Genomic DNA, 17,512 nt, shown 5'->3' on the forward strand with positions numbered 1-17,512 from the left:
GGAGTTTGCGATACACCCAATCTCCTGCTTGCCACTATTCACATGGTGCAGCCACAGGCAGTCCATTGTGGTCAAGATGTAGTGTGGCTCATTCCCCAGGTTTTCTCCACCCACGTCTCCGGGACTCCAGGCTCATGTTAGCCCAATGTGTTGGGGGAAGAACCGGTTGCAAAATAACCAATACGGGGACGGAGAGAAGATAGCGGATCTCATAGAAAATCCCATTTCACAGGACAAGAGGAACTGGTTCTGATCGAGGCTTCCTTAGAAAGCAAGAAGCAAAGTCTTGGTCCCTGCAAAACCTCTTTTCTTTACACGACTGTACAATTCCTGTGAAAAGGCGTTTTTGGAAAGAGAACAGCGGAAATAATGCTTGCGCTCGACGAAGAAACTGCCCTCAAATGCATGATCTTTGGGACTTTTTTTCAACTGTGGAAGAAAGCTCCAAATACTATGGAAATGTAGGTAAATAATGTGCTTTTCCATTTCATACATTCCCAGGAGTGACATTCCTGACTCTAGGGGGCGGTGCTCATCTCCGTTTCAAAGCCAAAGAGCCAGTGCTGTCCGAAGACGTCTCCATGGTCATGTGGCCAGCATGACTCAATGCCAAAGGCGCATGGAACTCTGTTCCCTTCCCACAAAGGGTGGTTCCTATTTTTCTACTGCGTGTTTTACCTGCTTTCAAACTGCTAGGTGGGCAGAAGCTGGGACAAGTCACGGGAGCTCACTCTGTTATGTGGCGCTAGGGATTTGAACCGCCGAACTGCCAAACTTTCTGATCGACAAGCTCAGCATCTTAGCCACTGAGCCACCATGTCCTGTACAGATGTAGAACATGCAACATCTAGCTGGAGGGTTTAAACTATTAGAAAGAAACGTATCTAATCAAAGAAGTGGCAGATTTGCATTTTATAGAAGAAGTAGCTACACTTCATTAGAAATGCAGGGAAAAAGGGATGAAGGCTTCCTTGAATCCCTTTGGGTTAATATAAAAGGAGAAAGGAATGACATCGACATAGGTGTATTCTACAGACCCCCCCTCTCCAAACAGAGGAAAAATCAACTCTGATTTGGCTTCTATCCCTGCCTGCAATTTTCCTCCCAGCTTGACAACAGAATCGGAAGGGAGGAGGGGGAAGCCCAGGGGGGAAGGACTCAAGAGAGCCAGCCGCACCCTGTGGAAGTTCATTCACTTCAAGGTTCTGTTACGGGTCCTCTTGAAACGGCACAGGCTGTTTTCCAAAACACATAGATTGTGTTGGATTGGCAAACAATGGACAGCGGGAAAAGGAGAACTTCACCTACGCAGCTGCCTGTGGCCACCTTCAGAATTGGCTTCACTTCATCTGTACCAGGGGTGGGTTCCGGCAGGCTCTACTGCCAGTTCGCTCGTGCACGCCTCGTGCACGCCTCTCGCGCGTACGCTTTATGCATGCTGCACAGGCATGCGCAATGCAAGAAAAATGCTTCTGCACATGTGCAAAAGTGGAAAAAAAGATGGCGGAGCCTATGGCACCACCAGGAGAACCAGTTCGAGGGCGTGGCAGGCCTGAGTCGCTGCTGGTTCCAGCGACCCAGGCCGCCAAACCACTAAGTCTTCGGCCGAACCAGTCTGAACCAGTAGGAACCCACCACTGGTCTGTAACTATATGGATCTAAGTAAAATTATACTTTTGGTAAAATTATGTCCCAGGAAGTCGTTCCTCCCCCCTCCCGCATATGCTACTTGCTAGTGGGATGGTTGATATAAATGACTGTTTTGCTAATCGGTTAACTAAGATATGCAGCAGAAAGCACACTCTAATAGTAATGGGGGACTTTAACTATCTTGACAAGAACTGGGACAGACACATTTGTCTCCTAGATGTAGAGGAGGGAAGTAGAGCATCAGCTACACAGGATTAAATTCTCATTCACGTTTTCATTTAATTTGAGGTCTATTTCACCCCGTTTTCACCTCTAGAGAGATGGGGGACTCACAATAAGATCCTACGTCGGATTTCACCCGATTTGCACCCTTATTTTATTTATATTAACTTTTGGAATTACACCTTGCCATCTGCCATATGCAAAATGGCCACGAGATGGCAGGCTATTATTGCTAATGCAGTTTCCAATAGACTTTACAAACTGATTTTTCATTTAATTTGAGGTCTATTTCTCCCCGTTTTAACCTCAAGAGAGATTGGGGACTCAGAGTAGAAACCCATGTTGGATTTTGCCCGATCCCCACCCTGATTATTTTTATTTATATTAACTTTTGTGATTTCTTGTCTCCACCTGCCATATGCAAAATGGCCACGAGATGGCAGGCTATTAGTGCTAATGCAATTTCCCATAACTTTGAAAACCGCTGTTTTCATTTAATTTGAGGTCTATTTCTCCCCGCTCTTCTGCAGAGGCCCCTTGGAGCAAGGACAGGAAGGCTGAAGGAGGCCGAAGGGCAGGCAGCCTCCATGGAAAACCAGACCTTTGTCGACCCTTCACAATTACAGGGGCACTGAAAAAGGGCCTCACAGTTACGGCTTTCGCAACGTTCTCACAGTCCCATGATCAGCCTTTGGCAGCCAGCAAATGTGGAGATGATACTAAGCTGGCCACTTTCCCAGCAGGCTCCCAACAAACGGAGTCGATGGGAGAAGCCGGTTTCCCTTAAGGATCTCAGGGTTCCTTCCGCAACTGCAGTGGTTTCTTTACCATCTGGGGCACAAGAGGTCGAGAAATTGGCTGTGACTCACTGAAGGACAGTCCTTTGGATGGAATGGCCTGGGGACTACTGCTTGAGCAGCGGGTTGGACTAGATGACCTCCAAGTTCCCTTCCAGCTCTATTCTGATTGAATCTTAAGGGCAGGAGCCTCGTTGTCAAAAACTGCCACGAGGACAACAGGTTGTCCTCGACTTACAGTGATTTATTTAGTGACGGAAGTTACAACAACACTGAGAAAAATGACTCAGGACCAATTTTCACATCTACGACCGCTGCAACACCCCCTGGTCACGTGATCAAAACTCAGGCATGTGGGAACTGGCATGTATTTATGACAGTTGCCGTACCTTAGGGTCATGGGATCACTATAAGATTTGCTTAACGACCACTTGATTTACTTAATGACTGCACTCATTTGCTTAGCAACAGTGGCAGAAAGGTTGTAAAATGACACAGAACTTACTCAGCAACAGAAATTGTGGTCATAAGTGGAGGACTACCTTTATTGCCTCATAGTCCATTCTAATTAATATTCAGAGACTTTCAGGATCCCATAATTAGAACTTCCCTTTTCTTCTCCCTTCTGCTCACTTCCTGGGAGCCGGGAGCAAAGTCCTTCTGAAGGGCTTATTTCTGGGGCTTCTGGGGCTGTAAGCAGCCTGAGATGATTGACGGGAACCCGCCAGATCAGGCTTCCAAGGGTTGCACTGCTGAGCTTCCCACCTTGGAGAGAGAGAGAGAGAGAGAGACCCTCTTTCTTTCCTTTGATGGAGTTTGAGACACAGCCGATCTCCTGCGTTCAACTATTCACCTGGTGCAGCTACAAGGAGCCCAATCTCGTCAGGATGCAGTCTGACTCTCCTGTGGGGTTTCTCCACCCACACCTTCTGGACTCCAGTCTCAACCTGGCCTATGCACTGGGGAAAAGAACCGGATGTTTCTTCTGTCTTTATCATCCCAAAAACAGGATGGCGGATCTCATGGAAAAGCCTCTTTCACAGGGCAGGAGAAGCCATGGGAAAGGTGAGCTAAGTAGGTCTCCTTGGGTGAGAACATTTAAGCAAGAGGACCTGGAGGCCCCCACCTTCTCTGGCTTGGTGGGATGGCCAATGGTTCTCATGGAGATTATCAAATAACATGGTAGTTGGAGCTTGGCTCCCATAGAATCCATCTTACCACTTTTCCTATTCATTCTCTCACACATACACTTTTAGTACTGTCCATAGGAATCATTTTTTTTAAAAAAATGTTTTTTAAAAGGTGTCAAATTCATTGGCAGTTGGTGAACAACAAATTCCCCTGAATGACTTTCACAGAGTTTTCTTTAGCAAGATTTATTCAGGTGAAAAGGAAGGCAGTTATAAGAATTAAAATCCTTCAACAATTTCCCATTTGGAAACATGTAGATATGTTCTTTGATTCCTGCATACTATCAAAGTGGAAATAATTCAGGGATTCGTTAAAATAAATGGACAGTATACCATTCTTAAATATCATGGTGTTTTTTCTCATGCTTTTACATTTGTTCTGGCTGTGAGATGCTCCTTTGTGTTCAGGTCTGGCCTCAGAAGAATAATGTAGCACTTGGGGATGAAGATGCAGCCCAGCAGACCAGCACTGGAGGCCAGGATGGAGAAGACCTGCACAGCCACCATGTATTTCCCCTTGGTGCTCAGGTAGGTGGGCACAAAAGTCACCCAGACACTGCAGAAGACCAGCATGCTGAAGGTGATTAGCTTGGCTTCATTGAAGGCCCCAGGCAGATTCCTGGCCAGGAAAGCCACCATGAAGCAGATGGCAGCCAGGAAGCCCATGTAGCTGAGGGTGACGTAGAACATGACAACAGCCCCTTCGTTGCATTGCAGGATGATCTCTCCAAGCTGGGAGTGGAGGTCAGAGTCAGGGAAGGGGGGAGAAACTCCCAGCCAGATGGAGCAGATGATAATTTGGACAGCAGCAGAAGAAAGGATGATGGAGTTGGCCAAGCTCTTCCCCAACCATCTCTTCACATGGTTTCCTGGTTTTGTGGCCAGGAAAGCCAGCACCACCGTGATGGTTTTGGCCAAGAGAGAAGAAACGGCAAATGAGAAGATGATGCTGAAGACCATTTGTCGGAGAAGGCAGGTCGCTTTCCTTGGTTGACCAATGAAGAGAGAAGGAGACAAGAAGCAAAGCAGGAGGGAGACCAGGAGGATGTAGGAGAGGTCCCGATTGTTGGCTTTGACAATGGGAGTTTCTCGGTATTTAATGAAGATGATTAAAACAAGGTCTGTGATTAAGAACAAGAGTAGGGCAAAAGAAACCAGGATGATGCCAAGATGTTCTTCATAAGACAGGAAAGTTACAACTTTGGGGATACATTGGACTCTGTCCTCATTTGGATATTTATCATCTGGACACTTTTTTTTTTTTTCAAAAAGTTTTATTGGTTTTTTTAAAAACATTTATGTGGAAAAGGGTAGGTGGAATTACAAATTTTGGCAGTTGCAAGTGTGGCAGACGCCCCCTCCCTCCAAACTCCTAGGTTACATCAAAATATCAAATCTTAATACATGATCATAAAAAGTCAGCATATTAATTCTAGAAAGAATAATTTTCAATCAATTTATATAATTATAATATATAGTCTAGTTATAAATTCATTTTTACTTTCGGTCTGTTTATAACATTGTGATTTTCTTATTTATTTTTGTGATCTGAGCTTTCTTGGTGTTGACCCTTCACCCCCCGCTGGCAGAGCTCCGGCCCCTCCCGTGTCCTGTATGACCGTTGTAGTGTCTTCTGTTTTTTCTAGGTTGGCTTTATTTTTTTCCATAAAGGCCTGTGCCTCTATGGGTGTATTAATTCTGATTCTTGTCTCCTCCCAGAATATCAGCATACCTTCAGGCATCAACCATCTAAACCACACCCCCTTCTGGTATAATTTATTCGCCAGTTGCGAATAGCTTTTCCTTTTTTCCCTAATTTTTTTGGGAATCTGCTTTAGAATGGTTATCTCCCTGTCACAGTATGTCAATGTTTGCCCCCTTTGTACACCCAGAATTTCATCTCTTGTGGTTTTCCTAAGGAATTTAATGTGAACCTCCCTGGGTACATTATGTGTTCTGGCATATGCTGAATTCACTCTATAGGCTAGGTCTATCTCCCATTCCATCTGCTGTTTGTCTTTGTGTATGTATTCAGCTAAAATATTAGTCATAATGTCCCTTATGTTTTCCCCATCTGCTTCTATTACATTTTGAAATCTAAGATAAAAAGACATTCTCTCAAACTCTATTTTCATTTGTTGGATGTCAAGTTCTTTGTTCCCCTTCTGTAAGGCCTCTACCCCCCCCCCTCGCCTCTGCCACCCCACCCTCCACAAGGTCCAGTCTCTGTGAGTTCTTAAAGATCTGGGCTTGGTTCTGTTTAATTTCATCTTTCATTTCCCTTAACTGTTTCTTAATTTCCTCCTGGCCCTGTAGAATTTGTTGAAGCATTTGTTGAAAGTCTATCTCTGTAGTCTTGGGTTGCATCAGTTCTGTTATCTTTGACTGTGTAGCTGGGCTAGACGTTGCAGACGTTGGGGCAGAAGTAGCAAATCCAGGCTTTCCAGGAGGTGGTCTTTTTGGAGACATGGTTTTTAAAGCAAGGAGATCAGTCAAAGTAGAGACTGGGCAGCTGGAGAAGTAGAGCAGGCAGGCGAATCCAGAAGGCAGAGGATCCAAACAGATGGGGATTTCTTTAGTCAGTCTAGCAATAGATGAAGGTTTTTTCCCCAAAGAGTTCAGAAAAGAACAATCCACAAGAGATTCCTCTGGGTGACTCGGAGACAAAGACCGGAAGCCTGAATTTTAAAGGTGGAGTCAGGTTTCACAGTTCATGAAGACAACGGAAGTGTGCCATCTTGCCCTGCCAGCTTTGGGCTCAGAGGCATAATAAAATTTTTAAAAGTTCAGAAAGTTCTCAGTTCACCCATAAGTTCTGGAGCTAAGTCCAATGAAAGTCACTTTTATGAGGGTGAGGCATCATTAGTTGGCTCTCCCCCCTCCTCCTTCCCCTGAGGGCGAAAGCAAAATCTTCTCAAGCCGCTTGTCCAAGGGAGGGGGGGAAATCCCCCTCCCTCTAGCCGCACCTCTAGCAGAAATCCGAAAGTTTAACTTTTTTTTAAAAAAATGCTGAAAGGTCCATAAATTCAAGATAGAGGGAATGGAGAAGGGAAGCCTCTCACCACATTGCCGCTGCTTCGTTCAAGAGCGCGTTCTCCGATCGGCATGGGGCGAGGCGCGCGCACACGGGCGCCCTCCGAGACTGCTCCCCGGTGCCTAGAACGAAGCGGAGAAGCCCCCGCCAGCCGACGCCGACGCCAGGACCCTCCGCGAGCCGTTCCCTCGGCAGGACACCTCTCCGGGGCGTCCTGTGCCCCCCCAGAAGCGGGGGAAGCCCACCGGGAGAGCGGGAGCAGGCAAAGGCTTGCCTGTCGCCGTAGCCGCCGGAACCGGAAGTCCATCATCTGGACACTTGATGCATTTTTCCACATCTGAGAAACCAAAAAGCAATTTTCTTTAACATTCTGTCCTTTTATCTTACAGGAAATACCTTCTTTGGATAACAACTGATACTATGGACATTTTCCAAGAAGTATTTCTTAATGATTTCATTAAAAAGAGCATAAGAAGGATATATGTGTGTGTGTGTGTGTGTGTGTGTGTGTGTGTATGTGTATGTATATGTATATGTATTTGAAGTTGAGGGAAGTCCTAGGATGTTAATTATTTCCTGTGTAATGTGTAGAATCTTCATAAAGAGCTACATTACAAGAAATTAGCAATGAATCATATAATCTTTTTAGGCAAACATCCTGAGTCCTGCCACATGGCAGTTAATATACTGGACTTGGAGGATACCTAAAGTATCTTGTAACACTTAAAAACAATATTGAATTAAGGAGAAACTTCCTAATAGTAAGAACAATTAACCAGTTAAAAAGCTGGCATCCAGAGGTTTTGGGTTCTTCAACACTGAATGTTTTAAAGAAGAGACTGAACAGTCACTTCTCTGAAATGGTATAAATGGTTCTCCAGCTTGAGTAGGGGAAGAAGATCTCCAAGGTCCCTTCCAGCTCTATTCTGATTTATTTATTTATTTATTGATCTACATGACTGGCAGAATATTTTGTGTAATGAGTTCCTCTCATAACTATCCACAGCACCACATTATGGAGCAGTGACACCTTCTCAGTCATCCTCAAGGGGAGGATTCAGTATACAGTGAATTGCAAGGTCTTTCAGAAGGTGGACCTAAAACAATTCATCAAGTTTCAAAAAACTCAGGTATTCCTAGAAAGGTGAATTTAGCAGCACAAGTCCAAACTAAAAAGCAGAAGAGATATTTCCTTAAATAGTAGTAAAGCTTGCTCAGTCTTCCACCTCCTCCTCCCAACTCTTCCCAGCCTCTCCTTCAAAGTTTTTTTTTTACTTCCTTTTAAATAATAAATTGTGCAGGTTAAAAATAAAAACATAAAAACTGGTGAACTTCTATCTGTCTTTTAACTTGCACTTTCATGAAAATGTTCTGGATGGATCCAGTTCCACAAAGCCTCCCATTTTCCTCAGTGTGACCCACCTCCCTGAGTGGAGAAGGTTCCCTCCGGACAAGGAATGCAGTCATAGCAGCAAACTGGCTCTCCTTCTCGAGCCCTCTTGACAAATCCAGGATGACAACTTTCCACACATTTGGACTGAGGCAGGGACTGAGACGAAGAACAAGGAATGCCAAAGAAAAGATGTTAGGACTCTCCGTCCATGGAATATGGAGGTAGAAATGGATGGAGACAAGTAGCCTCTGGTCTTCACTGAGGTAAATATGAAATCTCTGACTACTTCTAAACAGATGCAGGAGGGATAACAACTGGCAGATTCTTCATTTAATTCCTCCCTTTTGATTTTGGTATTTAATATTACAATAAAATACTTTTCTACTTTAAACTTTATTAATGGATTGAATTGAAAAAAAATTAAGTATGATGATATATGTAAAAGATTTAGGAAACTTTTATTCCATTAGATTTTTTAATATAGAATAAAACTGATGAAGAAAGAAACCTCTGACCAGTAAGATCTTGAAAGGTTTCCATAAAACATGGCAAAGATCCTCCACTTAGGTCCCGTCTGTTGAAGAACTTCCATTAGATGACACCAACTGGCATGGAAGGCCAACCACCCTGGAGACTATAGGCTTTGCCCACTTGAAATGGGACCTCAGGCTTTGGGAAACAGAGAAAAGACACCAAAATTTATCTCACCTTATTGAGCAACTTTAGCTGTGAAAGAGCATCTTCTTTGATAGAAAGTCTCTGTCTTTTAAAATACGCCAGAATCTCTTTCCTGGGATGCTCATTGGGGAGAACAAAGAAGCCGTGAATGCCAACATCTGCTGTTATCTCTCCATTTTGGCCCAAGTACAGTTTTCTCTGAGAAATATTCCAAAATTCATTCTTCTCCAGAAAGGGATGAAACTAGAATGGAAACATCCAGGAATTTGAAAAACAGAAAACGTTGTTTCTTATCCCACATTGAATCTTTCATCTACAATTGTCCAATCTCCAAATATGGTTAAATGGGATACAAATACTGCCAATATCTTCATAAGTGAATGAAAAAGTTTGAGAAAAATTTGTCAATCACACACTGTCAAAATATAAAGAAAATATAATCCACACAGTTGGTCAATTATAGGGAACATTCAATAAAATGAACAGAGAAAAAAAAGATGATCCATAAACTCTTTGAAAACAACAGGTTGATTCCCTGAAAGCATGGCTTGATCAAGAAGAAATCTTTCAGGCTAATCTTCTCCCTTGTAATCCTGATGGAAAACACCTCCAGATGTGCTAATTCTGCTTGATTGTAATGTGACTTTTAACAAAAAAATTAAAATCTGAAAGAACAAATCTCCCATCAACACTTTTCTCAGCCTGAAAAGTTAGGGAGCATCCTTTCTGAGTTTCTTTCTCTCCCATTATGTGGCTGCAGGATTCTCCCCTCTTGTCTGATCCTTCCCTAGGCAGCCTCTCTTCTCCTCATCCCAAAAGTCATTCTCACATATCATTGCACTTTCTAAATGGATTATGTGAACTCTGGTGATAGAAGTGGATTTCAATAAAGGACTCACAAAGAATTTTGTGGAAACTTGAGGGGTGGTATGATAACTAAATGGATAAAAACTGTCTTCAAAATGTTACTCAAATAATGTTGAAATAAATGTCCTTCTGGGTTCGGCTCCAAGTGGGGAAAAGAAACATTGAAGACATGGAGGCTGCTTGGAAAGATGGTTTTAATGGTGGACAGGACCACATGGCCTGAGTCCTGAACAGAAAAGGTGATCACATGCTTCAATGTTGGTGGAGAAGAAGAGAAGGGAAGAGAAGGGAAGATGGAGGGGCTTGCTAGGCTTTTTATAACCTGTTCAGTCCCACCTCTCTGTTTCCTGTTCCTTTGTAAGAAATGTATTCTGATTGGTTGTCAGACTCACATGGGCCCATGCAGGGGCAACACTCTAGACTGAGTCCAGGTTTGGTTGAATTCTCACAGTTCTCAAATGCCATGTGGGGAGTTGGGTAAAGGGCCAATATTATCATGCCTTAATCCCATCCACCTGGAGCTGATGGGGAGAACTCTTTATTATGTAAAGTGGACTAGCTTGGCCTTCCTAATGGACCATTGACAAAGTGGGGATGGGCAGGAAGCTGCAGGAATTTACATTGTGTTTAAAATGTGTTTCTCCCTTTTTCACATCCAGGAAAATATAATATTCTGCCTTTTCAATATTTCCTAGGATATTTCATTTTTCTGGGAGAGGGCTGGGTGATAACTTTCCACAATCCCTCCTTTTTTTTTTCAAAACATGTGAGTGGAACGCACATGTTCTTGACAAAAGACAAAAATTGGTCAGATCAGGGAGACTTAATTTTTCTGATGGAAAGGCATTGAGAGAGACAGCAGAAGGATCCCTTCAGTGGCTCCCAGAGAGCTTTCAACCATGAAGGTCTAGCAACCAGGGCACAATTTCTGGAAAGAAATTTACAGTATCCAATTTTCTATGCCAATTAGTATCAGATATCACTTTCTGTGAGCTTCCAGACAGGTTTCAAGCAAGCAGAAATCCCAAAATTCTTCGCAGCCATGCTTTTCTTTTAAGTTACAGGCTGCCCATTTCGAAGGGATGGTTCTTGAACCTGCCCTAGCTCTTATTCAGGGCTCAGATTTTGAAGATCCTTTCTGCTACTCTTCAGTGGGGGAATTGTCTGAGGGGAATTGACTCTCCCCCATGGAATTAACAGGGAGATATCACTGCTTAGGCTTTTCTGTCAAGAGAAGCTTTGTGTGGAGGTAAATCAAGGAGATAGTTTCAGTTTAATTCTGAATGGTGCCTCTCCCCGCCTCCCTCTCCCTCTCCCCCCTCTCTTTTTTCTTTCTTTCTTTCTCTGTCTCTCTCTGTCTCTCTCTCTGTCTCTCTCTCTGTCTCTCTCTGTCTTTCTCTCTCTCTCTCTCTCTCTCTCTCTCTCTGTCTCTCTCTCTCTCTCTCTCTCTCTGTGTGTGTAGCTGCTTCTACAATATAGAAAATACAGACATTTTGGACAAACTTTCCTCCCACTAGATAGAAATCTAAGGTGTTCAGAACTTGCTGTGCTAGCCATTCTCAACTATAATTTTTACATGAATACGTTAATCTGATTACAATATAAATGAGACAGGAAAGAAAACCTTACAATGAATTTCTGTGAAGGAGACAAAGAAAGAAAACTTTACAATCAATTTTCACCCTCCCCTGTAGTCTTTACAGCTGTCTTCTGGGGATAGAAGAGAGTCTTTTGGTCTTTACTTCTCCATCTCAGGGGCCGTTCTTTCATATCTGCTGGATGGTACTAAGCTTAGCTTGCTGGTAAGAGTGGTCAGTCAGTCTTGGTAGTCTGTCCCAGGCTTGGCTAAGTTTTTTTCCCCTCATGTCAGGTTTTATCAGGAGGCAATCACCAGGAGCAAATTTGAGAGTTATAGTTTGAGCTAGCAGTCCTTTGTTTCTGAGGTGAAGAAGAAGAGAGGCCAAGTATACAGTTCTTTACAGACATACCTTTAGTCTCATGTTGTGGAATTTCCCCCATTCTGTCCAAGTGTGGAAATCCAAACATTATTTCAGAAGGGTGACAATGTAAATTTCATGGAACATGACATTCCCACTGCCTCTATGATTGAAACACTTTTGCAGTAAGATGAGTAAATTTCCAAAAGGGGCAACAACTTGTGTTGCAAACAAACAAACAAACAAAATATCATAGGGTAGAGCACCTTGACTCATAAGCATTTAAAATGCACTCAGGCGTAAAAGAGGGAGGGAAGAACAGCTTTTTAAAAAATGCAATTAAAAAAAAGAGGTACTTTGAGTCAACACTCCAAAATATCATATTCCATTCAGATGGAAGCAAATTCTCATTAAGTATGTTAAAACATTTACAAATGTAAGCAAAATATCTCAAAATCATTTCTTTTAATAGGTTTAATTAAGCATTTTAAATCTCAAAAATTTCCAGAAGAAAAAAAAATCAAAATTGTATTCAGAGCAGGCAAAGAAATGGGGGATGCCCAGAGGCATTCACAGGTATCACTGGGGACATTTCATACACACACTCATGGTAAAAATGAACAGACACTCATTCTCCCTGGCTTTCCTGCTTCCCTCCAAAGAATGACCCAGAAGGAAGAGGGGGGAGGGAATTCACAAGGCAATCACAGGTCTCTGGATCCCTTCACTTATCACTCCCTGGGACATTGGGGACACACACTCACGTTCATACTGCAATCAGACCTTCATGCTTGCTCATGCCAACCAATCATTATAAGTATTTCAGGGAGCTTTTTTACAAGCTAATGAGCTCCATTTTGTACTATTATTAGAGGATCTCAACTTCCCTCCAGGTCTGGAAATGATCACACACACACACACACACATACATGCATAAATACCATGGAACAACACTTTCAGGCCTGGGGGAGGTCCTGTCCCTTTAAATCTTCAATTTTCTTTCCTTGGGAAACATGTGGTTCATTCTCCAAGCATGGGAAAACTCAGAGAGCAGTTTAAATCCTAACTACACTCCCCTTCCCCACAGCTCCAAGCCCAAGCTGAGAAGCTTATTTATTTTGCTAGCTGGTCAAACATATCACAATCAATTCAATGCCATTCAATTCTACATGTTATTAGTGTAGATGCATACCTAAGAATTTTTTAACAGACATTACATCAAATTAAGTCCAATTACTTAGGTCAGTGATGGCAAACCTTTTTCGCCTCGGGTGCCAAAAGCACATGCGTGCACACTATCACACGAACTCTAGTGCCCACCCACATAACTTAATGCCCCCCCCCTCACCTGTGTGGACCGCGCATTTTTGCGCAAGGCTTCCTTGCCACTTCCTGCTCTGGCTGCTTCCCCTTGGCTAACACCCCGTGAGGGGAGAAGTTGCTCTGCCATAAAAGGGCAGAGATTGGGGTGGGGGTGGGGGGGATGCTCGTGTGCTCCTGTGCCAAAAAACCTTCCCTTATCATTCTCCTGTGTAAAGATTGGGCCCTTTTTACTATGGCAGGTGTGAGTCCAGTTGCTAAATTTCCCCCTTCTATTAAAGAGGATCTTGGGCACTACAGTCAATAGACAAATGAGGAAGGGAGCCACTGGCACGGGGGAAAGACAAGCGGCAAGGTAAGAAGAAAAAGCAGCTTTTTCCCCTCAAGGTGGCTGTTCTGTTTCCCTCCTCCTCCCCTGTGCTAGCACAGAGGATCCTGCCTGGTCGCTGCAATCGAAAGGGAAATGAGGAAGAGAGCTATCTGCATGAGGGAAAGACAAGCAGCAAGGAAATAAGAAAAAGCAGCTTTTCTACCTCAAGATGGCTGCTCTGTTGCCCTTTTCTCCATTTCAGCACCACTCAATGGAACCTGCCCCCCACCATCACCCAGGTCCTTGCTTCTCCCAAGCATTTCTTTGCCTATTTAATTTCCTCTCCGTAGCATTTTTCCATCGTGTTTCTTACCGTTTTGGACAGGAAAACAAAGTTTGTGGGACTAAAAAACACCCCTTCTATCAATCAATTCCAACTTTGCGAGATCTCTCCCCCCCCCCAAGTTGTAATTGATTGATTGAAGTTTTTTTTTAGTCCCACAAACTTTGTTTCTCTGCACATGATGGCAACAAATGTGATGGAGCTGGAAATCAGGTAGGCAAAGAAATGCTTGGGAGAAGCGAGGACCTGGGCGATGGTGGGTGGTGCAACCACGATGACGTAGCACTGAAATGGAGAAAATGGCAACAGCAGCCACGTTGAGTGAAAGAAGCCTCTTTTCTTCTTTCCTTACTGCTGTTCTTTCCCCCGTGCTGGCAGCTCTCTCCTCCTTTCCCTTTGGATTCCAGCAATCAGGCAGGATCCTTTTTAGTAGCAGGGGGGAGGGGGGAACAGAGCAGCCAGCACGAGTGAAAGAAGCTGTCTTTTCCCCGTGCTGGCAGCTCTATCCTCATTTCCCTTTGGATTCCAGTGATCGGGCAGGGTCCTTTTAGTAGCAGGGGGGGAAGGGGGGAACAGAGCAGCCAACATGAGTGAAAGAAGCCTCTTTCCTTGCCGCTTGTCTTTCCCCCATTCAGGCAGCTCTCTCCTCATTTTTGGTTTGCATTGGGCTGTTTTTTGCTCTTTGGAGGCTTCAGGAAATCCTCTGGAGATTAAAAAAGAAAAACTATTGAAAATCAGCTGGCCAGCAGGCGCATGCATCCTGGAGCTGACAGGGCAATGCCTCGTGCCCTCAGAATTGGCTCCGCGTGCCACCTGTAGCACGAGTGCCATAGGTTTGCCATCACGGACCTAGGTCTTCTCATTCAGACAGGCTTTACCTTTTAATTACCTGCTAAATTTCTTACTTTTGCTTGGAGTTACACCCGTTGTTCTATTCCCTTAAGCACTAGATTGTTAATACCTGTCTCTGCCCTGGGGTGTTCGTTTCTAATTTGGATCTGCCAGCAGCACTGGCTAATTTTTAAAGATCCAAACTCTTCTATCTTGATCTCCCAGCAAGGGCGGGCATATTTTTAAAGATCAAGATGTATAGACACAATGTATAGAGATGTTTTGTCCACACATTGTTTGCATTCGGCCAGGGTTCTAGGTTGGACCTCCCAGCAGCGCTGGCATATTTTTAAAGATCCAGCTGTATGGAGACTTTCATTAACACATTGTTTGCATCTGGGTGGGGCTCTCGATTCATCAGATGGTGGCCAGAAGATCTGCAAATTTGTTGACAAAATCTAAATCAAAACTGCCTTCTGGAGGCCAGGTTTCTACTTTAGGACCAAGAGAGTAGGTTGGCCAGATAGATGTGCAAAGGGTTTTTTACTCAGGTTGAAGGCAAACCTTTAGTAGGATTTTCCTTCATCTCATACATGCACACCAAGGCAACACTCTCCTCCTCCCCCCCAAAGGGGAAAAAAATCTATCCTCACCTGAAGAGTACAATCTTCCAGGGCTGAAAGACATGAGAACAAGGTCCCCTCCCCCACACAAAAGGCATTGTTGGAGGATTAGAGGTAAGTGTGGGGGGGGGGGGTAGATAGCTTGCAGGCAGAGTTTGAAAAATAAAACCTTCAGTTAAACTGGTAACATTATAGAGATATCACATATGAGAAATGGGGTCTGGATTCACATGCTTCAGGAAAGAAATGAACAGGTAAAATCATTTAAACACACAATAAATGCAAGGATGAAACTTTTCTTGCAAATGACTTAAAACATTTTCTGGGTTGTTACTTTAAGGTATAGGGAAGGAAGGAAGGGGAAAAAAAACTTCTCTTTGCTCTGTTTCTGCTGGCCAAACAGACACAAAGTAAAGACTCCCCTGACCTTCACTCAGTTTTCTGGGCCCAACAAACTGAGCGAAGGCAGTTTCTGCTAGTTTACTCTTTTCTTTCATTGAACAATTTAAAATTCTTGTCTTTTGGATTGGAGATATCTTAATTACAATTACCTTGAGGGTGCACAAAGACTTAGACACTCATTTATACAAGGACAAGGAGAAAATAAGAGGGGGGGGAGAGAACTCTCAGCTTTACACATCCTAGTCATTCCCAGCACAAATCTGTTAAATGAGGGAAGGCACAGCAACAAACAGACAAGAGGGGAAAAAAAGAAACATTTCAACATTTTCCCTATTCTTTTAAGTACCTCTATGTAGCCAAATTAGTTTTCCTGTATCATCTTTCAGCAAAGCCCATTTGCCACAGTTTCCTTGCTCTCCATGCCAACTAAGATAGGCATGTGCCTGGCGTCCCAGGCTTCAAGGAAATCTCCAAGGGAAATTCCTGTCACTCACGAGCTAACGCTTCCCATGACCCTTTACATGTAAGGCTCACTTTGGCCTAGCCGGGTGACCCTCCGTAAGTTTTCGGAAGAAAAAAATTCTGGAAAGAACTTTGATTCACTCAACGAAGTATTCGGCCCCTTTCCTCGTAGGGAATTCTGCTAAGGTTTTCCGGATCCAAAAAGGTGACCCGGGGAGGACCTCTGCCCCTCTGCAGTTAGTATCAGCACCTCCTTCTCTCTCTATGCACAATGAGCCTTTGCTTTTTGCTTTGACATGACAAAAGCAACAACAACAACAAAATTTTCATTCAGTTTTCCATCCATTTTCACACACTCTCTCCTTTCCCTAACAGAAGGTCCTGTGCTCTGGCCTGACCCTAATACTTTCCAGACTCTCTTGGTAAAACACACAGAGGAACCAGGATCCAGCTGTGATTGGGAGAAAGATTTCATCACTCACACACATACAGGCATACACACATTTCCACGCTTTGCCATGCTTTAACATTAAATTTTAGAGAATTAAAATTTAGAGGTACTCACCTTCTTTCCAGGCAGCCTTTCCAAACTCAAAACCCCTTTAAAATCTAGATCCAAATGGTTAAGGCCAAGATAAAGTCCACCCACAGACTCAATGGGGTATGTGCCGGCATGGGAGACTTACCTGGGCCCATTGATTAGGCTAGCTTGGAGTACCATCTGTGGATCGCCAATTGTTGAAGGAAATGTCCTTCTAAAGGAGGAGGAGCTTCCGGAGGGAATGGAGGGCTGCCTCTGAGCTCCGCTTAATGCGGAGGGCTCTCTGACGGGCAGGGATGCTGCCGACCCTCATTTCCAGCTTGAGGATCGGGATTCTTGGCGCCGAATATGCTGGCCCCTGCTCGGGTCCAGGCTGGCCCGCCGGGTCGGTCGGGCAGCCGGGCAGGAGGAGGATGATGTGCCGGTCGGCGCGGCATGGCGGCTGGCGCTTCTGAGCGGCAGGGCGGCTGGCGGTATGGCGGCTGGTCGTTTTGAGCCGGAGCGGCGGAGCGGCGACGCGGTGGAGGCCTGAGTGGAGGGGGCGGAGGAGGCTGGAGGAGGCTGGAGGATGGTGGTCTGGTTGGAGACATTTCGGAGGCATTTCGGAGGGATGGTGGCGACCCAAGAGAGAAGGAGAGCGAGGCCCGAGGGAGGCCCGAGGCGCCGGAGGGAAGAAGGAAAGGAGAGCGAGGCCTGAGGCGCCGGAGGAGATCGGCAGGAGGGCTGCAGGGAGGCCGTATGGAGGTCGGTGCAGCCCCCCCAGGCCCCCCCGGGCCCAATAATAAGCCCAATAATAACCCCAATAATAACACCAATAACAATAACAACGACTGTGGGTGGCCAAATGGACGGAGGACTATCTAAGGCAGAGGCGGGCCACGAAATGGAGGCGTTGGAACACCTGAGGCCCAT

The 17,512-nt window shown here is 44.6% G+C and overlaps 2 protein-coding genes across 2 annotated transcripts in view; both read right to left on the reverse strand.

Annotated features, from left to right (window-relative positions):
- LOC309393754 (vomeronasal type-2 receptor 26-like) overlaps positions 1-17,201 on the reverse strand; it is a gene marked incomplete at both ends in the record, with an annotated part of 47,224 nt that extends 30,023 nt beyond the window's left edge. The window contains one exon of the mRNA XM_081956249.1: positions 16,908-17,201. Coding sequence (XP_081812375.1) covers positions 16,908-17,201 — 294 coding nt within the window. The remainder of the gene's footprint in view (positions 1-16,907) is intronic.
- Positions 1-17,512, reverse strand: part of LOC309392714 (vomeronasal type-2 receptor 26-like) — a gene marked incomplete at both ends in the record, with an annotated part of 269,160 nt that overhangs the window by 103,690 nt on the left and 147,958 nt on the right. The gene's annotated exons all lie outside the window — the stretch shown is intronic.

This window comes from Natrix helvetica, assembly GCF_964273705.1.
Source record: "Natrix helvetica genome assembly, chromosome: 5".
Lineage (NCBI taxonomy): Eukaryota > Metazoa > Chordata > Lepidosauria > Squamata > Natricidae > Natrix > Natrix helvetica.